Raw genomic sequence first — 24212 nt, 5'->3', positions numbered from 1 at the left:
ACACAGCACATTCAGCTGGAGACGCTGGCTGGGCTAGAAGTTCCAAAATGGCCTCACCTCATGTCCCGGAGGTTGGGATGCCTTGGTTTTCTTCCAGAGGGCCTCTCATCCTCTGGAACAGGGGTGGGGAAACTTTTTTCTGCCAATAGCCATTTGGGTATGTATAACCTCACTTGTGGGCTATATGAAAGTATCAACTTAAAAATTAGCCTGCTATAGATTTATTGACTTTTTTTTTTAAATTTTTTTGACCGGCAGAGTGGACAGTGAGAGAGAGAGACAGAGAGAAAGGTCTTCTTTTGCCATTGGTTCACCCTCCAATGGCCGCCGCGGCCGGTGCACCACGCCGATCCTATGGCAGGAGCCAGGTACTTATCCTGGTCTCCCATGCAGGCTCAGGGCCCAAGTACTTGGGCCATCCTCCACTGCACTCCCGGGCCACAGCAGAGAGCTGGCCTGGAAGAGGGGCAACCGGGACAGAATCCAGCGCCCCGACCAGGACTAGAACCTGGTGTGCCAGCGCCGCAAGGCGGAGGATTAGCTTAGTGAGCCGCGGCGCCGGCCAACTTTTTTTTTTTTTTTTTTTTTTTTTTTTTTGACAGGCAGAGTTAGAGAGTGAGAGAGAGAAACAGAGAGAAAGGTCTTCCTTTTTCCGTTGGTTCACTCCCCAAGTGGCCGCTACAGCTGGCACTGCACTGATCCGACGCCAGGAGCCAGGTGCTTCCTCCTGGTCTCCCAAGCGCGTGCAAGGCCCAAGCACTTGGGCCATCCTCCCAGGCCACAGCAGAGAGCTGGACTGGAAGAGGAGCAACCAGGACAGAATCTGGCACCCGAACCAGGACTAGAACCCGGGGTGCCGGTGCCGCAGGCGGAGGATCAGCCCAGTGAGCCGTGGCGCAGGCTCTTTTTTTTTTTTAAAGATTTATTTATTTATTTGAAAATCAGAGTTACACAGAGAGAAGGAGAGTCGGGGGGTGGGGGGTGGTCTTCCATCCGTTGGTTCACTCCCCAATTAGTCGCAACAGCCAGAACTGTGCTGATCTGAAGCCAGGAGCCAGGAGTCTCTTCCAGGTCTCCCACGTGGGTAGAGGGGCCCAAGGACATGGGCCATCTTTACTGCTTTCCCAGGCCATAGCAGAGAGCTGGATCGGAAGAGAAGCAGCCGGGACTAGAACCAGTGCCCATATGGGATGCTGGCATTTCAGGCCAGGGCGTTAACTCACTGTGCCACAGCGCCGGCCCCGATTTATTGACTTTCAAGTTCCACCTGAGGTTGCCTTGGCAGGGCCAAACCAAATGATTTTGTGGACCTTATATGGCCCGTGGGCCGGACATTACCATCCACTGCTCTACAAGGTTAGATGGGCTTTGTCACTCATTCTCAGGGCGGTGTTACACCACGACAGTGAAGGCCAAGGCTGCAAGGCCTCTTGAGGCTTAGGATCTGGAATTCACACATCACTTCCACCGCTTTCTATTAGGCAAAGCAAGTCACAAAGCTAGGCTGTAACAAGGGATGAGGAAATGCAGTTCTGGCTAGAAGCTGCAAAGAACTGTGGTCATATTTAATCTCCTGCAGTGAGTCTCACTCCTCCACGAGACTTGGAGTTCCTCCAAGGCAAGGACCTTGTCTCATCCTTCCTTTACACTAACATTTATCTAGTACTCACTCACACTCTGCTCAGTGTCCTTGCCTGCACCGGGTTAGATTTGCAAGTAGTAATTATGGCCCAGTATTTTAAGTGCTATGTCAGGGGTATAAATAAGTTTCTAGGATAACACAATGAAAGGAGGCGGAAATCAGAGCTAGCGTCACAGAGGAGGCGATGATTGAACAGGGTTTCAGAGGAGGAGTAGGAGCTCATCTGGTGAACAAGGAAGCAAGGCTATTCTAGATCACAGGAACACCATGGACAAAGGACACAGAGATAGAACACAGAACGATGTATCTGGGGATGTATAGGCAGTTCAGCTCTGGTAGAAAGCAGAATGCAGAGTGAGTTGGTTGGAGATGAAGCTGGAAGATATCCCAGGAATGAGCTGGGTCTCCCATCCCCTGCTCTTTACACAATGCCTGGCATGTAACAGTTGCTCACTTAGGCTGAATTTTAAAAGTCATTGAATTCAGCCTTGAAAGTAGGGAAGGGTTTCTGGTTTCGATTCCCATTTACTTAGCTCCTGATGCGTACCTAACCCTTTTAACCATCACTCACTTTACCCTCATAGCAACTGTACAAGCTGGGAGTCACTGTTCCAGTTTACTACTAAGGAAATAGGTCTACGGAGGGGAAGTGACTTTTCTAAGGACACAGCAATTATGAGATAGATTCAGAACTTGAACTCGCGTCTAACTGGCCCTGAATCCTAGACTGCTTCCTCACATCAATCTCCCCTTCCCACTGATAACCTCATGCCAGACTCTGTGCTGGGTGGAAAGACATAACCTCCCAGGGAGAAGGGACAAGTAAATAAAACAATCAAAATATTCACGATCAGAGGGAAGCAAAGGAACAGTCAAAACTTGAAACAACAAACCCAGGCTTGGGGGGAAAACTAGGCCTGCTGGAGTGCTGAAGAAGGAACAACAGTTAACCATTAGCAGGACACATGGAGGGGCACGGAAGGTGCCTGCCCAGAGCCCAGAGCCCAGACCCCGGGGCACTCATAGCTGCAGACAGGGCAAAGGCAGAGAGTAGGAGGGGTAAGTCTCCAGAACCAGCAGAGCAGGCCAAGCCAGGCCCATATGTGTGCTGCAGACCTAGGTGGAGGCCACAGGAAGATTTAAAGGGTGCAACAGGGTTAATTCTGCACAATAGCGAGAGGATGGATGCAGGGACACTGGAGACCGGATGATAGAAGACAGCTACCCATCCAGAGAGTGGCCGAGATTATAAACAAGAGCAGTGACAATGAAGGTATAGCTACTGTAGGAACGCTCAGGCAGGTCTTGCCCATGTCTAGTACCCTGGGTTCCCCCAATGGCTCCTAGGGGCCCCAACCCTGGAGTGGTCGGTCATTCCACTGTTAAAAATGTATACAAGCCATGAGGGTACAGGGACCGAAGTACTCTTAGGGGAGGCTGGGTTTTTGTTTTGTTTTGTTTTGTTAAACCTGGAAAGATGAGTAGGAGATAGAGGTGGGAATGAGAAAATGTGAGAGATCTTTGAAGGCGGACTCCCATAGTGTTGAGGATTGAACGTGAGGTCAAGAGTTACTGCCAAGTTAACTGCATGGGCACACCTGAGCAGATGGCAGCATCCCGCTGTGCACTGGGAACCCAGGAGGAAAGCACCTGTTCGGGGGATCTTGAGATCAGTTAGCCTTGGGAGCACCTGTGGGGCGCTCCAGGGGATTCCGACAGGCCCGTGATGGGCTAGAAGCTGGGGGAGGGGGCGACTGTTGGGAGCATGCAGTGGGGATTCTCACGGACGACCCAGGATCCCGACGTCCCCCCACCCCCACCCCAGGAAAAGAGCCCGCTCCTGCGACACCGCGCAAGGCGGGAGGCCAGAGCGGGGCAGGGCCATGGGGCGGAAGTAGCCCCGGAGTGGGAGGGGTCATGGGGCGGGGTGTAGGTGCCCCCGCTGCCGTAAGACTGGGGCCGGTAGGCCTTGGGGCGGGGGGAGGAGCCCCGAAGTGGTCCCAGCCGGTAGCTACTGGAGCACGACCGACAGTTTCCTGGTCCCGGTCCGGCCGGCCCCCGCCCCACACCGCGAACTTTCACCCCCAGCGCGCTACGGCGGCCGCTCACGTGACCAGGGCCAACATGGCCGCCGCCGCTGCTGGGAGCTGAGGTGCCGCCGCCGCCGGGCAGCCGGGGGGAATCCGCCCGCATCGCCGCCCTCGCCGGCCGGGCGGCTGCGGGGCCCGGAGCGCCGGGGGCCGGAGCTGGAGCGGCACCGCGCCGTGGCCACGGGGTCCCGTTAAGAGCAGCCCTCGGCGGCTATGCCGAGGGCCCGGAGCGGCCGGCGGAGCAGGGGGGCCGGCGGGAGGGAGGAAGTAGGTTTGTTTACGGGCCGTTTGGGGCGGGGCAGGCCTGGGCCGGGGTACGGTGCTGGGGCAGGGGCCTGACGCTCTGTTCTCTTTTGCATCTGCCCGGGATCTTCTCCCAGACCTTCCTGCGAGTGCGAGCCAACCGGCAGACCCGACTGAATGGTGAGTCCTGCCGGCCCCTCCCTCCGCCCCACCCCCGGCCTCCTCCCTCCCTCACTGCCTGCCAGCTCCTGGCTTCTCTGGGTTTCTTCGGCATCGGGGCCCAGTGGCTTCTCAGTCCCCGCGCCTGAGCATGTGCAAACCAAGGCTGCCGTCCTCAGTTTCCCCGTCTGCCTAATGGAGGTTATGGTTCCCAGCTCTTGTCCAAGCCTCTCCAAAGGCCCCGAAGAACCCTGGGGGGCAATAAGTGACAGCGAATGAGGAACAAACTACACAGTTTCACTCGGGAGCGCAGCTTTGAATTTGCAAACTGCTGGGACCTCACTATACAAGCCGGCGGGGCGCTGAGAATGTTTTTCCTCCAGTTTTTAATCAGTGCCCAGTAGTGTGAATACAGCCTCTCTGCTGAGACTTGACAATGCATTGAGATCTGGAGTTCCCACGGCAACAGGAACTAACTCATCCCAGGGCTCTTTGAGTTATCAGCCGGCCCACATTTCACAAAGGTGATCAGCGTGGGCCCGACAGCTCTTAGAGGCCTTCTCTGAAAGCAGGCGGTATATGCACTACCTGGCGGCCCCCTTTTGGATTCAAACCTCCCGAGCATTCCTGTTTGCTGCACACAATTGAATGATCCGAGCTTTTTGTGCTGACTGGGGTGTGGTATATGTGGGGGCTGGCTGTAAGGGGCATGGGGTCTTTGGGCCAGCTGGTAAGTGAGCGGGGCCGTGGACATTCAAGACCCCCAGCTATTATCACTTGGTTTCTGCTACTAGGCTGAGCCCCAGTCTGGAAAAGGGAGAACATTCATTATAGACTGGCACCATGTTAAGCACCATTCTCACAACACCTGAGAGGTTAGTATTATACACATTGTGTAAATAAGAAAACAGGCTCTGAAAGGTGAAAGTGATTTGTTTAAGATCACACAGCTGGGATGTGACTGAGCCCTGATTGAACTGAAGATTGTTTACCTGCAAAGCCTGTGCGCCTCTCCATCCATGCTGCGCTGCCTCCTTGGCAACTGTTTGAACCCCCCTACTCAGAGGCGGTCTCTGGGTAGACAACAGAAGTTTCTCAATCACACTTCAGCAAGCTTAGCTCAGGCCTCAGGATAAACTGCAAGGGAGAAACCAAACCTGTCTGGCTTCCCTGAGAATTTCCACGTGAGACCCAGTCCATCAGCGTGCTTTTCTGGAGACAGAACGAATCATCTGCTGGCCTAGTGTTCCGGGCAAGGAGGGCACCCAGTGATAGGCCCTCCTTGGCAGTTCTGTGAGATTCATTTATATATTTGGTCGTTGAACAGTATCTGTCACTTTACACAGGGAAGCACTCCTGCAGGACTCTAGTCAGGGTAAGTGAGGAACCTTGGCGTTGGCACACTGCCCCATTCTGGTCTCCTAGAACTCACCTAATACCTTTCTGATGTCTCACATCCCTTTTCCAGCCCAGCCCAACTAGAGTGTCAAGGCTACTTGAGCCTGAGATTCCAAGGATTGGGCAAAGCAAAGAGATGTGGATTTTTATCCACAAAGTCAGGTGGGGCACCGGAACAGGGTCAAGTCCCTGTAGTGTAGATAACTGAAGATGGGCCAGGCTACAGACCGAGTTTTCAGAAAATCCATGCTCGGTTCTGGAGGAATGATGGCTTTTTCCTTACAGGTTAGGTCTTCTAGGGCTACTCTGTTTTGGAGCTGGAGTAGCTACTGGCCTCATATCCTCAGCAGGTGGGAGGTGGGCCCCTGGCATGCTCACAGGGGTCAGGTTTTTTTGTTTTTTGTTTTTAAGATTTATTTATTGGAAAGGCGGAATTACAGAGAGGGAGAGGCAGAGCAAAAGAGAGCCTGATCTTGCATCCACTGGTTCACTTCCGAAGTGCCACAGCAGCCACGGCTGGGCCAGACCAAGGCCAGGCACCTGGAGCTTTATCTGGATCTCCTGATGGGTGCAGGGGCCCAAGCACTTAGGCCCATCATCCACTGCTTTCCCAAGCGCATTAGCAGGGAGCAGGATCAGAAGTGGAGCGTCCACAACTCAATCCAGTACCCATATGGAATGCTGGCATCACAAGCGGTGGCTTCACCCATTATACCACAACGTTGGCCCCTGGGGTCAGTCTTTGCTGATGCTGCTCAGGCAGAGGACTCTTGGAACAAGAGAGCATTCTAAGCTGTGGAGTAAGGCTGGCTTTGCTCTTAGCTTTGCTACTTGTTTGCTATTTAGACAACTGCCTTGATCCCTGTGAATTTCAGGTTTCTTTGTTAATATGGCATAATACAACCCAGCTTCAGGATATAGAAGCAAATGAGCTACCTTGTGTAAGGTACTTGGCTCTGAGCACATAGTAGAAACTAAATTGTAACATACCAACTCTCACCCAAGTTTCGTGTCCCATACTGCATTTATGAACTTGCCGTCAGAGCCAGTGTCCTTGTCCATGAGGAATCTCTTCCTGTATCTCTCCCCTCCATCAGTCTGGACTCAGCAGTAGCTGTCTCTGATCCTTCTGTTACATCCTGGGAGGGGCTAGAGGGAACAGAGTCCCTTGTTTTGACCCCTTCTTGCTGCAGTGACAGGAGGGCTGCAGAGAGGGATTAGTGAGCTAATTAGAAATGATTGCATCTCTCAGCATTAATTAGCAGTGCTGTGGGCTTGCAGTGTGCACTTTGGAGCTGAGCCCCCTGCGGGACAGCATGGCAGGCAGCCCCCTGCCTCTGGGGCTTCCCAGCCCCTCTGTGCTGATGAGAAATGATGGAAGAGTTTTGGGTAGGCACAATAAGGGCTGCTCTCTCAAGGCACCCTGCCTCTTTTGACCAAGCTGCCCACTGTCTGATCGAGACCATCTATACCTTTATAACTGGGCCTCAGCCTCCTATCCTGTAAAATGGGACCAGTTGACATCCAAACAGTTCTTGGGTTGATTCTAGGTCTTCTAGGAGCTGTTAGGGGTTGTACTTCAGGCTCTTGGTCTTGGAACTTGTAGCTGATGAGAAATTAGTAGATCCCATATCGGGCTCCTAGAGGAACCCTGGATTCTGGCCAAGAGATAATTCCTAGTTATATATCCTAATACCCAAAGAACCCATGGTCTTAGCCTTTTAGGGAGATCCATAGTATCTGCCCATGGACTTTATTGAGCACTGCAGATAGGGAAGTATAGGTTAAACATGGCCAGCTGCTACCAAGAATGGACACTTCCTGGCCTGGCACCAGTCTCCTCCCCAGGTGTTCTTGCAAGGTCCAGCCCCCAAAGGAGCAGGAGGTGCTGCAGAGAGGGCCAGATCAGACACTAAGCAAAAGAGCTGATGGCTGGCGGCAGGTCAGGGTGTGTCGGCTCCACTGGGACCCTGGGAGCTGCAGTGACTGCTTGTTCTGTGCTTTGTTTTCGGTTTCTTCATGCAGCTCGGATTGGGAAAATGAAACGGAGGAAGCAAGATGAAGGGCAGGTATGTCCCCTGTGCAGCCGCCCCCTGGCAGGATCGGAGCAGGAGATGAGTAGGCATGTGGAGCATTGCCTTTCAAAGGTAGAGGGGCCATCACCACCCACCCTCCTTCTCTCCCTCCCCCTGGCTCTAGCCACTTACTGCCCCTAAGTCTGTGGGCTCTTGGGGTCTCCATGTGGTCTCAGCAGCTTCTCGGTTCTTGGCTCTCTTCTTTTGCTTTCACTCTCACTCACTCTCCCCTGGGGCTCCAGCGGAAAATTTGGGGGAAGAGGCTCAGGTCTGTGACCTGTAGGTTGGCTTTAACCTTAAAGGAGCCCCAGAGTCGGGGGCGCAGGACGGGGGAGCCTGGGCCCTGCCTGACCCTGCTCTGCTCTTCACAGAGGGAAGGCTCCTGCATGGCTGAGGAGGACGCTGTGGACATCGAGCACGAGAGCAGCAACCGCTTTGAGGAGTATGAGTGGTGTGGGCAGAAGCGGATACGAGCCACCACTCTTCTGGAAGGTGGCTTCCGAGGTACAGCAGCTGACGCTCTGAGGCAGTGGCACTCTGGTGGCTGGTCATCCGTTCCACCACGTGGAACCTGCTGCTGGCCAGGCTCCTTTGTGACCAGGCTGTCTGCCTGTGATGTGCATATTAAAATGGATGTATTTGGGTGGGGAAATGGAATTGTGAGGCTGCAAGCTAGGAGTGACGAGGGGGGCTCTCAGCCTCGGGTGATGCATTGAAGGTGACAGCCAAGCCGCGTTAGCACCTGCATAAAATATTAAAGGGACGGTTATGCATTTATCACTCCATCCCTCTTAAGGCTGATAAATGAGAATCCAGCAACCTGCTGTACACCTCCAGCACTGGGGGCCCTGAGGGCTTCCAGGCAAACACATTGGATTTTCTTCCTCCTCCTCCTCAGCCCCGTGTCAGGGAAATCAGTTACAGAGGAGAGAGTGAGTTATGGCAAAATTTGACCTCCCATGAGCTTCATCGGCAAATCTAATTTTAGCTCTGATCCCATCCCCTCTCCCTGGGTGCCCTCTGCCCTGAGCGGGAGAGACCTGGGCCCAGCTACTCTGCTTCCCTGGGGCTCTCCCCGATTGCTGCAGAAGAGTCTGCAGAGACCTGCCCATCTCCAGTGCCCTCGCCACTCCTTGTAGGGCTATGGCTTGCCTTCCACCCCACCACCAGGTCAGACGGAATTGGTTGGGAACCCAGAGTCTACCTGCTTGTCAAATTCCCCTGCCTCGGGCAGGGGAAAAGGAAGCTGTCTGCTTCCTGGCCTCCAACTCTCTCCTCCTGTGCGTGAGCACAGCTGGCACTGCAGCTTTTGGTCATTAACTGAGCCAGTCTGCTTCCCGTCTGCCTCCTGTTCTCTGGGCAACACCCCTGGGAGTACTGCTGTGTATGGTTCCTGGGGAATCTCGTAGCAACTGGAAAGAGCGCCTCATCTCCTTGGGGTCACTACCTGGCCATGCAGGATCACCTAGTGCAGAGTGGCCCCATGGGGGGACTGAGAGCCCACATGGGACGTCATGCCTCTGAGCTTCTCTCACATTAGCCATGCATCTGGGGACAAGCCAAGTCATCAGTCAGGAAGGTTAGACCACACTGTTTCCTGAGTCTGAGCTGGACCCTGTTACGTGACATTTCTCTCGGGCCCTGTCTTGGAGCAGTGGAGTGTCTGAGGCTCTGGAAGAGTGGCAGAGCTCATGGGGCTGTGATTTGTACACACAGGTGTCTCCTGGCCACCCCGCGGGGTCAGTTACAGGATGCTGCGCTGGGCTAGCTCTGCTGGCAGCTGTTCACATCTTCCATCGCTGTGGCAACTTCGTTGTCAGGTTTCTTGGCACAGAACTGGGCCTGATGGCTTCTGGGCACCAGGCAGGGCTTGGGGGGAGAAGGCTGCTAGGGCCTGCTGATTTGACAAAGTGTTTCCCCTGCGCTGGGATGCACTTGTGGAGTCGGATGAGGGACTCTCAGGCCCTAGGCGGGTATCAGTTTTCCCTGAGTGTTTACACTGTGAGGTTGTTCCTTTCAAGAATTCCTGAGGAGAGTTCAAAGGGGGCTTTTCTTTGAGCGATTTGGAGAGCGAGAATGAGAGTGAGACTTGAAGAGGGAATGCGGGCCGGAGGTGCCTTTATCTGCAGAGAATTGCTCCAGCTTTCCTGATAGAAGCCGCTGCCGCCTCTTAAACAGCTTAGTGCAGTCAAAAGACTGGCAGACTTGAAAGGCTGTTTTACAGCAAGATCAGCGGGGGCCACGAAGCAGAGAGCGGGGCGCAGAGGAGCGGAGAGGGCTCCTCAGTGGGGGCGGCTATCAAAGGGAGGCCCTGGCTGATCCTGCCTGCCTCTGCCCCTGGAACCCTGTCTGCTGTAGCTGGCCATCTGTCAGCCTACCCTCCCTGGTCAGGACCACTAGGCCCCAACTCTTGGGGGGTTGGGTGTGGCCCCGCCAGGCGGGCTGGTGTCAGTGCAGCGCATTGATCGCCCGCCGGGCGGGCCGGGCCGCAAGCCGGGCAGCGCGTGCTTAATGTGATTGAAAGGCAGTTAAAATGGCGGTGACCTTTTCAGGAGGAATTAGATTGCCTGCCAAGACCGGTTAGAGGGAGTGATAACGCCAGCTGAAGAAGCTGCCCAGCCGACTTCAGAGAGAGGGAGGCAGAGACAGGACGAGCAGGCAAGCGGCGGGGCCCATTTAAGCTGCACTGCGCGTGCTGACAGAACAGAGATTGCTGTCCTTGTTAGATATGAAAGAATTGAAGAATTGCAGATAAGTTCCTGTATCCGATCACCCCAGGCTAGAGCCCCTTCACCATCCGCAGCAAAGCTTCCCACCAGACCCCCTGGGAGCTGCTCTGATGGATCAGATCGGTCCCTCGGATGTAATCTGCTGTGGGAGGCAGTGGACAAGCAAGCGCTTTGGTGGAGACGCTTGGCTAAGAGGAGCGGGCCTTGGGGAGAGGGGCTTGTGGTTACTGAGGGGACGGCCCAGACACCTCAGGCCTAGCAGTACTGGCAACTGGTAATTTAGGCCAACATGCAGGACCAAACAGAAGAGTGAGCACCCAAGATGGGTCCAGCTGGTAGTAGATTTGTAAAAGGCAAATGGAAATAGGTAAGGATTTCAAGAGAGAATGTAGGAAGAAATGTTGGTACTTAGGAGGCAGTGAGGCCTTCCCAGGTCTGGGAGAAATCCTCAGGCTGTGGACCTCAGCTGTCGATTGTCCTTCCAGACCTTGGGTTTTCTAACTGCCACTGCTGTTGGCATAAAGGGCAGCTCACACAGCCTAGAGCCTCACCAACATCCCCCTGAAAGAGCTGATGCTCTCCCCTGGAGGACCTTGCCGTGCAGGGGTGGAGCAGGAGGTTGCAGGCTGCAGAAGCAGGCCACAAGGAAGAGCTGGTTACCCAGTGCTGGGACAGCCCTGCCCCTGCCTGTAGTCAGAGGAGGTGTGTGATGAAGGAGCCCTGCCTCCTCTCATTTCCCAGGTTGAGCTCAGAGATCCTGGAGAAGGGACCTGTGATGGTGAGCCATGGTTTTGCCCCTCTATTGGTTGCCAGTATGAATTCACCCATCTGGGTTTTGGGGCCCAGACCTCATATCAGGAAGGGACAGACTGCAGAGAGGACATAAGAATGATTGGTTTTCAATGGGGTGCCAGTGATGCAGTGGACACGGGAGTAGGGGGATGGAAGGATTTCCAAGGAGGCTGCAAAGGAAATGGAAGGGGTCTTCAGTGTATCTTTTGAGTCCTGGAGGTAAATGCATTGCCAGAATCCAGCATCAGAACCCTTTGAATCAAACAGGTGGAGTTAGAAACGGGTGAGGACAGCTAAGACAGTCAGCTGGAGAGGGTTTCTGTCCTGCCCATATCCCCACCTAGGGAGTGTCTTTCTCAAGTTCCTGTCTTAGATTTAGTCTAGTTCAAAGTAGCACAGCGTGAGAAATCATGGAGAAAGCAGGCAAGGCAACTTCAGCACAGATATTTTAGCCAGCTCTTTACTTGGTAAAAGCTCAGCACCAGACAGTGGAGTATGGAGTGAAAGGTCTGAGTCCAAGGGCACAGGCACATAGGCCTTGCCCTAGCTGCTGCCCCTTAGGCATGTTGCTGCTCTAAAGATGTGAGCCCAGATGCTAAAAGTGGCCCTGAGCACAGCCCTGCTGCCTGGCCCAGTCAGAGGCAGGCATTGGAACAGCTCGCTGCTGGAAGCAGTCTTGGAATGGAGAGGGTTAGGGCTGCTGTCTACTCCCCGCCACCTTTAGTTATGACTGTTGCCGGTTGGGAGGGGTGAGGAGAGGTGGCAAGGAGCAGGGCACCTTCTGTCCCCTGTGGCGACTGGTGGGATTTAATCGCCTTTTGGAACACAATTGTTAAGCTGGGACAGAGGGAGTGCAGGCAGAAGGAGCAAGTATCAATGGTTTTAAACGGCGTCTGTCTCTCTGCGTCTCTCCTGACGTGAGGCAGTGAAACGCGTTATCGAGGAGGCCCGGAAAGTGGCTAAGTGCGTTTGACACACGCCAACTCCCTGCCTCCACACTGGATAATTGCATTGTCAACTGTTCAGCGAGGTGGCAGGTGACACTGCAGGCCGATTGATTGTCCCGCATCGCAGCTCCCCAGACTGTCAGCTCCCCAATCGATGGCGTTTACACAAGACACCGTAACTGCATCTGTAACTAATTCCAGTGTAAAACTCGCCGGAAGCTGCTGCCCCTGCCCTCCCCATTGGAGAGCACAGGCCTCCGGAGGGCCCCAAGACTTTGCTCTCCCCTGGGTTCTGGTTTTGTTGGGAGCAGCAGGTGAGGAAATCGATAGCTCTTTTTTTGTGGTTTCAGGTTCCAGGACGTTACTGCCCCAGTAAACAGCCATCTCCAGTTTCTCAATCGATCACCTGATCAATTGATTAAATTAACACTGATTTTTTTTTTTTTTTTTTTTTTTTTTTGGTTCCTCCCTTCTCAATGACCCAGGAAGAAATGAGTTTATAGGAGAAGGGTCATTTTCATAAAATTTAAACTTGCGTATCATTTCTGCACTTAACCCTCTCTATTATCGCCAAGTGTTCACAGGGAAGGAAGAGATTTTTTTTTTTCACACTTCCTACTGTCCTGGGACTGGGCACTTCTGGTACCTACACACTGGGCCTCATTGACCATCAGGCTGTTTGCCTGTGGCTGGGGACCCAGACCTGACTCCACCATAAGGTGGGGCAGAGTCATAGCAAGAGGCCTCCCTGGTGACAGGTTCTCTGGATCCACCCAGACGACCTTCCCTGGATAGCAGCAGCAGGAGTGGCAGCTTGCCTGGTATCCCTGGAGCTACATGGAAGAGGAGCCAGAGACTTGGAAAGGAACTGTCTGTGCCATCTTGCCTCTGAGTACTGGCTTGGGATATTCCAGCAGCTGAGAACATAAAATGACTGTGGAGTCGCCTCCTCCAAGCGGGAGGGGGACAAGCTGGCGGGGGCGCTGTCTGCATAAAACGGCTTTATGGCCGTTTCTTTTTATTATGATTCTGCCAGAAGTCAGCAAGTGACATTTCATTAAGAAAATAAAGTTTAATGTGCTGGGAAGGAGGTTGGAGTGGGCTGGGGCAGTACAGGAGAGAAATTGGCAGCAGCAGCCTATTCTGAACACCTGTGGGGGTAGGGCGAGGTTCCCAGCATCTGTCTTAACTGCAGGATTGGGTCAAGGTGAGAGTAAACCAATCAGATCAGAGGCAGACAGGCCTTTTCCTTGGCAGACAAGAGGGGTTGTGCTGTCCCTCTTGCCTGACTGGTCAGAGCTGGGAGCTGGAATCTGATAGAGAAGGTCGTGACCCAAGAGTGTCCTCCAGGCCACCAGCTCACCATGCCTGGCTTCTTTCTGGGCCAGGACTGCTGGGGTTTGTGGTATGGGGCCTGGCTGGCTCTGCTGCATGACGCCGAGATCACAGCCATGAGTCAGACTTGGGACCCTTGCAGCTTTCCATCTGGGGAGGGACAGTGACCACACTTGGCAATAAATGTGCTCTTGGAGTTGCACAAGAGTTCCGGTAGACACCAAGAGAGAGGGACAGCTCTGTGTGAGTACCTGGGGCAGTCTCATCCACCACTCCGAGCACCTGGAGGCGGGGGACCAGTTCTTGAAAGTATGCTGTCAGTGTCAACACCAAGCCACGCACAGGATGTCCTGAATAAAAGTTGGGAGGAGGATGTGGAAGGAAACATTCCATTCCCTCAGTGAGGATTTATAGAGCAACTGCTACGTGTGTGCAGACTAACAAGGGAACAGGTTTTAGGCAGGAGAGAGAAGGCGGTCAGAAGGCATGAGGATAAGGGAAAGCGGGTAGGATTTGAGAAGCCACGGTACCTGTTTTCCGCTGGAGTTACCAGCCTGGGCCGGGTATGGCAGGCAGTAAGACTGCAGAGGAGAGGACTCCGGCACAGGGCTGCTTCATGTGTTGAGAAACTGGGACTTAGCTGGCAGCTTTGGCTGTCCTGCTTTCTCTCTTTGCCATGAGAGACATACTGAGCTCGGAGTGGTGCCAAGGTTTTTTACTCCCTTTTTTTCCCTGCCTACAAGGCAGGGCAGGGCAGGGCCAGGCCAAGAGAAGATGTGAGGCTGGCTGCTGAGCTGCATGTAGTTAGGAGAGGGGGGCTGGCAGGGCTTCGGGGGGCGCAAGCTGTAAGTGAACCTGATAGCTACATTCTGATTGATGGCGGAGTTTGTCTCCCAAACTGTCAGAGGGTTTATAGAGGTGCCACTCACCCACAAGGCAGGAATTGCTTGTCAGGACACCTGGCCGTGAACAGGAGACAGAGCTGTAACTTGGTGTTTTCTCAGCTTAATGGCCCTGCTGCTGACCTGCCTGCTGCCTCAAGTGTGTCGCTGCCTTTGAGTAGAGGGTAAATAAGGACTGGCAGGAAGGGTGGAGTCCAGGCAGTGCCCAGCCTCTTTCTTCCCTGGGTGCTGCTGCTTTCTGGGAGGGGTAAAATCTTTGTGTTTTTTGTTTTTTAGATTGATTTATTTATTTGAAAGACAGAGTTACAGAGAGAGATGCTTCATCTGCTGGTTTACTACCTAAATGGCCACAATGGCCGGAGCTGAACCAAACCTATGCCAGGAGCCAGGAACTTCCTGCAGGCATTCCATGGTGGGGCAGGGGCCCAGGCACTTGGGTCATCCTCTGCTGCCTTCCTAGGCACATTAGCAGGGAGCTGGATTGGGAAGTGGAGCAGCCAGGACTTGAATCGGTACCCATTTGGGATATAGGCATCATCACAGGTAGTAGCTTTTCCCACTACGCCACAACACCAGCCCCGAGGTGAAATCTGTGGGACCAGAAACTGGAGCAGTGGGGGAAGGAGGATCAGAAAGACAGTGTTTCAGGAAAGTACTTTTCAGGACATGAAAGGTAGAGAACATTCCAGAGAGAATGAATGGTCTATGCAGAATATAAGGACCGAAAAGAGAGAAGGTATGTTTGGGATGAAGTGAGCAGTCCCCATGTCCATGTCTAGCACTGAGGGATGATGCCGGTCTCCCACATCCTGCTGAGGAGCCTGGGCTTGGCTGTGCTGGTGGTGGGGAGCCATAGTCAATTTTAGAGCATAGACGAGTCACAGCTGTTTGGTAAGCAGGATGAGGAAGTCTATTACAAGACTGTCACCCTAATGAGAGTATAAGGACTTCAGGGTGGAAAGAATGCACAAGAGTTTCTGAGCTCAGGCAGGGCCCCAAGCTGCCGCCTCAGGATTCCACTCACCACAGAGCCCATCTTTTATCTTTTTTTTTTTTTGGTCCCTGACAAGAGCTGCTGTGCTGACCAGTGAGGTGTGATCTGAGACCCACTGGGAGGAAATAGGAATGGGGGGCCGGCTCCTGTAGCCCTGACCCTAGGCTATCAGAAGGGGAATTTCGAGAGACCACCTAGCAGGTGCGCAGGCCTGGTGGAGGCTCTGTGACTCACACCTTCCCATTAGCCAAGAGTCTGCCTGTGGCTTTGCCAAATGTGCCTGAGAGGAGTCAGCTGCCTACCTGGCCCTTGGCTTAGCCTCAGTCCAGCCCTTGTGGACTGCTTTGAGAAGCAGGTGTGCATGCCTATCCTACCTCGTCTGTCTCTTCCTAATCCCTTTATAACTACACTTGTCCAGGAATCTGGGCTGAGTGAGGTGGGGATGAATAATTAATGTCAGGCGCTTCAGACACCAAATATTTGAACAGCTGCCTGGTGTTTTTGCTGGCAAGGACCTGGCGGCCAAAATGAGGATGTTGGCTGAGTGTCCTACCCTATGGCTGTGATTGTCCTTAGCAGCCTATGTTCCCCTCAGATGGGCTTGTCAGGTTGGGTGATGGGACATAAAGAGGGCCCAGGTCCAGGCTGGAGGAGACCTTTGAGATCTGAATTTCTCTGTCCTCTTCCTGCTCTTCCTAGACCTGGAAGAGAGGTGGCTAGCAGGCCTGGGACTGGGTGTCTCCTGAGGACCTGGCATAGTGTGTGAATGGGCTAGTCTGTGAGCAGAGGCCACTTGGAGCAGCATGCAGTGCCCTGAGAAGGCTGAGGTAGGCAAAGGGAAGAGACTGGAATTTCTGAGTCAGGAGCACCCAAGTATCTGACTCTGCGTATCCCTGGCCCCAGACCTGACCCCTAACTAGAGGTAACACAAGGGGCACCCGTGGCCTAGTTCTGTTGCCCCTGGTCCTCCTCACACCCTGCTTCCCACAGGCTCCGGCTTCGTCATGTGCAGCGGCAAAGAGAACCCGGACAGTGACGCTGACTTGGATGTGGATGGGGATGACACTCTGGAGTATGGGAAGCCACAGTATCCTTGGGGCACTGTGGGGCACTGTGGGGCACGGTGGGGCTGCTGGGACAGGCCAAAGGGAATAAGAAAAGCGTGGACTCTGCACTTGCCGTACCACCTGCAGGGCCAGAGTCCCAGCTTTGGCCAGGGGGAGCCCTCCTGAAAACTGCACCCTCTTGGCCTCCTGTATACTAGGATCCTGTATCCTTGACCACCATGCCAGATACACGGAGGCTGATGTCATCCCCTGCACAGGCGAGGAACCTGGTGAAGCCAAGGAGAGAGAGGCACTCCGGGGCGCAGTCCTAAAGCAAGTGTGGGCATAGGCTTGGGCGGGTGGGATGGGGGGCTAGGAATCCCAGAGACCCCGGCACCCCAGCAGCGGGTCAGGGCTGTCCTGCCTGCCTTCAGGCCTTACTTTGTTCTTTCTTCCTCTCCCATAGTGGTGGCCCTCCCAGCACCCGCATCACGCCTGAGTTCTCTAAATGGGCCAGTGATGGTAAGTCCTGACCCAGGTTAGGAGTGATGAGGGGAAAGGCATTCTAAGCCCTGACCTCTGCTACCCAGTCTGGCCAGAATGTCAGCTGCCCCTCTGTCCCCACAGAGATGCCGTCCACCAGCAACGGTGAAAGCAGCAAGCAGGAGGCCATGCAGAAGACCTGCAAGAACAGCGACATCGAGAAGTGAGTGTGTTGTCCAGGGCAGGGGTTCCCAGGGCGAGCAGTTTTGGGGAGGCAGAGAGGCCTTCTGCCAGCAGCAAGACCTGCTGCCAGGACTTCTGGCCCTCCCAAGTGTGGCTGGGTCCTGCTGCCCTGGGCACACAGCCGCCAGTGGAGCCCAGCTGGTGCTAAACGTGACTCTGTGAATTGATCACTGGGCCATGGCCCCGGGAGCCTTGGCGGAGGGAGGAGCAGTCCGCCTGCCTGCCTGCCTGCCTGCCTGCCCGCTGCGGCGGCCTCCGCCCGGGGAATGTGATGTATGGCTGCCCAGCCCAGCCAGCGCACTTGATTCATCTCCAGTTTCTGTTTCTTAATCGGGAGCTAAATTGGTTTCATTTTTCTTGTCCCGGGTGGCGCTCGCAGTGGGTTTTAGGCAGGAGCATCGGGTCTCATCGTTTCTGATAGGAATTTGGGACCTGGGTTTTCCAGCAGGGAAAAGGGAGATCCGGTAACACTTCTCCCAGACCTGGGCAGCCCCTCACCTGGATCCCCAGGTGCCACAAGGCTTTGATATCAGCTGGGCATCTATGGGCCTTTCCAGAAGCCCAGGCAAGGCCAGTTCTGGGCCCAGGAGGTGGCATTGTCCAGTCCAGGCTACCCAGAGCTGGTTGCGTTAGCCATTGCTTAACTCCCTGCACCCACCGCCCTCCCTCTGACTGGAGGCCAGGTTACCTGGGGTTAAAAGGCAGCCTCTTCATTCTAGGGCCAGTGTTCCATCTTGCCTCCTGCCAGGAGAGTGGATAGCGGGCCGGTGCAGGGCCGGGTCGGTGGCCCAGGGTCACCTCCCATTTGTTTCCCTCCATTTTGTGTTGTCATAAATTCATTCCAGCCCGTTGTGGTTGATCAGTTTATCTCGGCCGGGGCTGCGAGTGCTGCTGGCATGATGTATGGGCCGCGGCGCAGGGCCCGGCTGCCCATGAATCACCGCAGCTGCTCTGTGTCAGCGCCGGAGCGGGCCGTACGGGTTCGGCGCAACCAGCTGCGGGGGGGTGGAGGAATGACGTATGGATGTTTATTTAATAATTCTCTCCTACTCCAGCTGAGCAGGGCGGGCGGGGCCGTAAGGGGCGCCCACCCTCGTCTGGAGGGGCTGCTCATAAATCAGAAAGACAAGATCATTAATCAGGGATGGCGCCCAAGGGGGAGGTGGGGCCAGAGCCAGTGGCCATCCATGAACGTACTACCCACCCAAGGCTGGGGGAAGTTGGGATTTCTTTGCCACCTGTGTGAGCCCAGGCACCAGGCAGGACTCACTGGGCCAACTTGGGGACTGGCTCAGTCATAGGCAGAGACCCCAAAGGGCATGGATCTGCTGAGGCTGGGCCCAGCCCTGCAGTCCTCATGCCACTTTCTTTCTCCTCTACAGCGTGTGGGTCCCTGCCCTACAGCTGTTTGATAGCCCAGGGAAGGGGAAAGGCAGGATGCCGTGTCTACTTCATGCCCTGGAGGGATTAGGAATAGCTCAGAACCAACCAGGGTCAGGGACTGGAGGATTGGGTATTTCATCAGAGGGAAGGCTGGAGGCCAGGACTGTACTGGGCAAACCCAAGATAGGTGGGCTCTGGAATTAGATGTTGGCCCTGGGAGGTGGGATGGAAGATGGTTTGTTCTTGCCTCTCTAGCTCTAGTTCATTGTCTGGTTTGGAGCTTGGGAATTAGTTCTCCACTCTGGGGCAGGCTGCCACCAGCTGCAGGCCTTGGTGTTGAGAGTGGCCATCTTTGAAATCCCCACATGTGACCCAGCGGATTCCTAGCTTGATCTTTGGAGAGGAAGGGAGCACAGCTTGCCATCCTTGTTTAGGAGTTTACCAGCGATGCACTGGGGGACAGCTCAGGTGCCTTTGGGCAGGATGCCAGGGATGAAGCCAGCTGTGCAGGAGCCTGAGAAGAGGGAGATGGTGGGGACCGAATGGAAGCTCTCAGGGACCCTTGAGTACCAGAGGGAACTGGGGTCTCATAGCCTCAGCATCCCAGAGCCTGGACTCGTGGGGCAGTGGATCTGGAGCATCCCTGATCCAGGAACATGGCCACTGGGGAGTCAGGGTCTGGTGGCTGCCAGCACCCTAAAAGAGAAAGGGCAAAGATTGAAGTTTATGGTTAACATGAAATATTAGCATTTCCTTCCCCACGCCCACCGTTAGCACTTGTGTTCAGCACTGAGCGACCACCTGTGAGCTCTCAGGCTTTAGAGCCATTTGTCCCCCCGAAGGTGGCAGAACAGGACTCCACAGGAGACTGTCCTTGTTTGCACCAGATCTCACTTAGGGGTTTCCCTGTGGCTTCCACCCCATCCTTCTGTCGCGTCTTGACTAAAACATGTTAACCCTCAGCCTCCTGTCACACCCCTCTTTGCACATCCTCAACAACTTCCTGTTGTCTGTGAGATAAACTGCTTCCTGATTGTGGCATTTGAGGTCCTCCGGGACACAATCTCCCTCCTCGCTTTAGCACCTTCTGCTTACCTGCAGGTGAGCCTGTAGGACTGGTCTCTTGACCCTCTAAGCCTTTGGTTCTGCTGTTCCTTGGCCTGGAGCCCCGTCTCCTCCCAGTGTAGCCAGTGTAGAGGCAGGGTCAGGTGGTTATGGTTGATCATGGACTCGGTCTGCCACAGCTGCAATCCCATCTCCTTCCCCCCGCCGTGAACCTTGGGCAAGCTACTTTTCTGTGCTGTAGTTTCTTCATACATAACGTGCAAATGTTAGCATCTTCTCATGAGGGTTTTGTGAGGTATAAATAAGATAATTATTAATCCCTCAGTACAATCCCTGGCATTTAGTAAGTGCTTAATAAATTTTTTAGCTCTTTTATTTGTATTATCATCATCATTATTCCCTAAGGCCCATCTCCAGTCCCATCTTTTCTACTCTTCCAGGAAGTAGCTTTCACCCTCTTGGAACACTTGGGTCCTGTTCACTTGTTTTAGGAGGGGAAGGAGGGCTCCTTGAGATAGTCCTGGCTGTGCCCCAATCAGCAGAAGAGTCAAAGCGGCTTGGAAAAATTGCAAGATCTTCTGTGCAGGGCTGGGACAACAGGCTGAGGGCCACAGGGCATTTGACCTCAGAAGAAATTACAGGGAGCAATTGAAGGAAGTCGGGCTTGTGACAAAAGGACCAAGATTATGTGGGACCCATCCAGTCCCTACATCTCTGCCCCTTCTCTGAGGGCTGGACAGGCTCTGTATTCAGCAAGTGCTTACCCAGGCTCCCATGCATCAAGTGGGGCCAGTGTCCATAGCAGGTGCTAGATGAGTTCGCAGTCTGCCCTCTGGGTACTGGGCCCAGCAGGGGAGCTGTGAGAGCCCCATGGGCCCGCCTGGATGAAGCAGGAATTGAGGCAGAGCTGGTGAGTTAGGAGAGGGGGAAGTGGGGCGCCAGCAGCCAAGGGTATGGGAAAGGGTGCTGTGTGTGGGAATTCAGCATGCTGTGCTGAGGGGCGCTGGAGCTGGCCCGAGGAGCTTAGTAGAACTTCGCTCTGAGGGAGGGAGTGAAGTGACAGAAGCAGAAATCGTCATTTGCTTCTAGAGTACAAGTCTTCTAACGGGAGAGTGCAGTGGAGCGGAGGGGCTGGCGGGGTGGGGTGTCTTTTTTGTTTTTTAAAAATTGGTTTATATATTGGAAAGGCAGAATTACAGAAAGGGGGGAGGGGATCTTCCATCTGTTGGTTTACTCCCCAGATGGCTGCCACAGGTGGGGCTAACCAGGCTGAAGCCAGGAGCTTCCTCCGAGTCTCCCACGTGGGTGGCAGGGCCCAAGCACCTGGGCCATCCTCCGCTGCCTTTCTGAAGCCATTAGCAGGGAGCTAGATCAGAAGTGGCGCAGCTACAGTGATAGCCTGGGGCGGGTAGCAGGGAGGAGTCTTTAAAAGGTTCATGGAATAATCCGTAGGCTAGATTAGGGGTGTGATCAGGGTAAAACGAAGATTCCAGAGATTCTGAAGATGGTGGCACTGAAAAGTGTTTGAGGATGGTTCCCAGGTGTCTGGCGTAGAACCTCCTCCAGATGGAGGCGGAGGAGCCGACTGGAGTCCGCTCTGGAAGGTGGCGTTTGCAGATGCGCGGGTTGAAGTAGGGATGTCTCAGAGACATTCACACGCACAGTTCTGGAATTCAGAGGAGTTGTGGGACTGGAGCTTGCCAGCCTGCTTCCCAGCGTTGCTGTCTCCCTTACAGAATCACCGAAGACTCCGCCGTGACCACATTTGAGGCCCTGAAGGCTCGGGTCAGAGAGCTTGAACGGCAGCTATCTCGTGGGGACCGTTACAAATGCCTCATCTGCATGGTGAGTAGAAGGAATCCTGGGGTGCCTGTGGCCCAGCTTCGGTGCCCCTGGGGATGGAGGGTCTCCCCACTGTGTTCTGGGCCTGCCTCAGAGTGACCCCTTCCCTGCCTGCCTCCTCTCTAGGACTCATATTCGATGCCCCTAACGTCCATCCAGTGTTGGCACGTGCACTGCGAGGAGTGCTGGCTGCGGACCCTGGTGAGGTGGCCTTGCGGTCAGGAATGGGTGGCTGGCTGTTGGGGACACTGCTCTCGTGTCCATGCTCGTGCTTTAGGGGTGTGGGAGCACAGGAGCAGAGAACAGAGGCAGAAGCCAGGGTACCCGCCTCCTCACTGCAGGTTCATTGAATTCTCCCCTCCGTGCTGGTCACTGCGTCTCCTTTGCCCTGCCCCCACCCACAGAAGGCCCACTGGCTCACACATACTGGTGAGACCCCAGGTCAGGAGGAGGCTGGTGTGTTGGTAAGCAGGGCCCGAGCCCGGCCCCTCCCCCTCCCATTACTAAGCTCCTTCTGCCTCTGCCCCTGTTCTTCGCTCGGGAGCAGCCATTAAAATGTCGCCCGGAGACAGCAATAAAAGGCCCGGACGTGGGCTCTGTGTCCTGATCAAAGGCCGCGTGTAATCTCGTTAGGGCCGCGGCAGCCACAGCTGGACCCAGCCTTGTTCTCATTACCGGGGCTCCCGCTGCGGGGCCGGCCAGGCGGTTTGATCCTGGCGTCCCCCCAACACAGGAGCGCGCCTGCCTGCTCAGAGGCTGCCCATGCGTCCCCAGCCTGCCCGATAGGACCCAGGCCCCAGCACACACTGGTGCAGAGAGACGGGGCTGCAGGCCCAGGTGCTCACATGTGCAAGCAACGTGGCCCGTTGTGTCTGACCAAAGCCTTCCTGTTCCGCCTCAGGGAGCCAAGAAGCTGTGCCCTCAGTGCAACACGATCACAGCGCCCGGAGACCTGCGGAGGATCTACTTGTGAGCCAGCCCCCTTGCAGGCCTGGCCTCGGGCAGCCCCACCTGCCCTAGCCTCTGTGACAGTGACCCTCTCCCTTTGTACATACTTGCACACAGGCTCCCCATGTACATACATGCACATACTCAAACACGTACACACAGGACTCTGGAGCCAGAGTGGGGCTGAGGCTCAGGCCCTGCCTGCTGGCTCTTGCCAAGTCTGGGGACCATACCTGTTCCAGCCTCTGTTCCCAGGGTGGGGCAGGGAGGTGGCGGTGGGGGAGTAGTGGGGCAAAGCTCCTGAGATCCAGCGCCGAGACGGACAGATGGACAGACTCGCAGACACCAGACTGAAGCACATGTAATATAGACCGTGTATGTTTACAATGTTGTGTATAAACGGGACAACTCCTCACCCTCCACCCCACCCTGCCCCTTTGGTTGTATGATTTTCTTCTTTTTTTAAGAACCCGTGGAAGCAGTGCCTCCTTCAGGGCTGGCTGGGGGCTCGGCCCATCCACCTCTTGGGTGCCTGCCTCCCCTCTTCGGTGATGTCCCTTCCCTCTCCATGTGCTCGGTGTTCAGTGGTGTATATTTCTTCTCCCAGACATGGGGCACATGCCCCGAGGGACATGATCCTCTCCTTAGTCTTAGCTCATGGGGCTCTTTATAAGGAGTTGGGGTGGGGCAGAAAACGGGAACTGAGCTGAAGCAGAGGCTGAGGTTAGGGCTGGCTGAGGGTGCCCCTGGCTGCCCAGCCCTCTGCTGAGAGCCGTGCCTGGGAGTAGAGCTGCTGTTCCCAGGGACAAGTGTTGCTCCTCCACCTCCCCGGGAGCCCATGGTGTGATGCTGTGTCTGTATATTCTATACAAAGGGACTTGTTCTTTCCCTTTGTAAACTACATTTGACATGGATTAAACCAATATAAACAGCTGCAGCCTGCGTGTATGTGGGGGGACTGGAGCAGTTCAGGGGCTAGTTCCCGGCAGCAGGATGGGGGACAGGACTTAGCTGTAGGTGGGAAATGCAAGTGTTGGTCTCTACAGGAGCCCTGGAATGTTCTGGTTGGAGTCGGGGAGAGGGGGCTGGGGACCTGAGCTCCTGACTATTGATGGGTAGGGGCTCTAGGTTAATTCCTTATCGATGCAGAATCGTCAGCTCATTAATCACAGAAGAGGTCGGAGCTTGGGGGTACAGAGGGGATGCAAGCTCTATCCCCCAACCTAGGGCAGGAGCAGCTCACGAGCACGGAGGGGAACACAGTCCTCAGGCCGCTGCCCTGTTGTCCCCAGAAATGTGCCAGGGACCGTGATACGCCTATCAGTTTCGCCTCCCTGGCTTTCACTGTGTTCTGTGTCCCCGTGGCCAGCAGACTGAAGGGGCTACTGCCTAGGGCCTCCGATGAAAGCAGCAGAAGCCATTGTGGGCTGAGGGGCCCTCAAGTCAACAGACCACAGCTGGGATGCAACCCTGGAGACAGAGCTTGATTCACCCCCTTAGCTCCCACCACCAGCGGGGTAGACCACTGTGGGTGCCGCCCAAGTAGCAGCCGACAGCGGCAGCACCTGACTCCTTGCACCCAACAGAAAGCTGTTTTAAGAGAAAAGATCGAGGCCCTGGCATGTGTGAATGCAGACTCGGTTACACATCAGACCCACTCCCAAGGCCATGCCTGGATGCCAACAGTGAATACGAGTCAAATCCAGCCGGCAGTTCCTGCCTCCTTTACACCCAGTCGCCCTTGATGCCCAGCAAAGGACCCTTCACAGCCACCTGGCCAGCATGATGGCACCACACATCCTGAGCAGGCTCCAGGGGCCTGCGATCATAATGGAGCAGCCCAGCCGTGGCTGAGGGTTGGGAGAAGCAGATTAGGAGGAGGGGGTAGGTGAGGGC

General features: G+C 54.9%; 1 protein-coding gene across 6 annotated transcripts in view; it reads left to right on the top strand.

Annotated features, from left to right (window-relative positions):
- RNF220 (ring finger protein 220) overlaps window positions 1-23250 on the top strand; it is a 248939-nt gene extending 225689 nt beyond the window's left edge. The window contains exons 1-11 of one of the 6 annotated variants that reach the window (XM_051857865.2): window positions 3758-3999; window positions 4113-4155; window positions 7558-7679; window positions 7979-8111; window positions 16297-16393; window positions 16599-16685; window positions 16819-16874; window positions 16980-17058; window positions 21263-21371; window positions 21495-21569; window positions 22270-23250. In XM_051857865.2, coding sequence (XP_051713825.1) covers window positions 3946-3999; window positions 4113-4155; window positions 7558-7679; window positions 7979-8111; window positions 16297-16393; window positions 16599-16685; window positions 16819-16874; window positions 16980-17058; window positions 21263-21371; window positions 21495-21569; window positions 22270-22341 — 927 coding nt within the window. In that variant the 5' untranslated portion in view covers window positions 3758-3945 and the 3' untranslated portion in view covers window positions 22342-23250. Of the gene's footprint in view, window positions 1-3757; window positions 4000-4112; window positions 4156-7557; window positions 7680-7978; window positions 10849-10925; window positions 13128-16296; window positions 16394-16570; window positions 16686-16818; window positions 16875-16979; window positions 17059-21262; window positions 21372-21494; window positions 21570-22269 lie in introns of those variants that run through there. The other 5 variants (XM_017346360.3, XM_017346357.3, XM_051857864.2 and 2 more) reach the window with 5 other exon arrangements.
- The last annotated feature ends 962 nt before the right edge of the window (window positions 23251-24212 follow it).

This window comes from Oryctolagus cuniculus, chromosome 7 (assembly GCF_964237555.1).
Source record: "Oryctolagus cuniculus chromosome 7, mOryCun1.1, whole genome shotgun sequence".
Taxonomy (NCBI): Eukaryota; Metazoa; Chordata; class Mammalia; order Lagomorpha; family Leporidae; genus Oryctolagus; species Oryctolagus cuniculus.
Note: the sequence above shows the minus strand (reverse complement) of the source record. Positions and strands in the feature narration are given on the sequence as shown.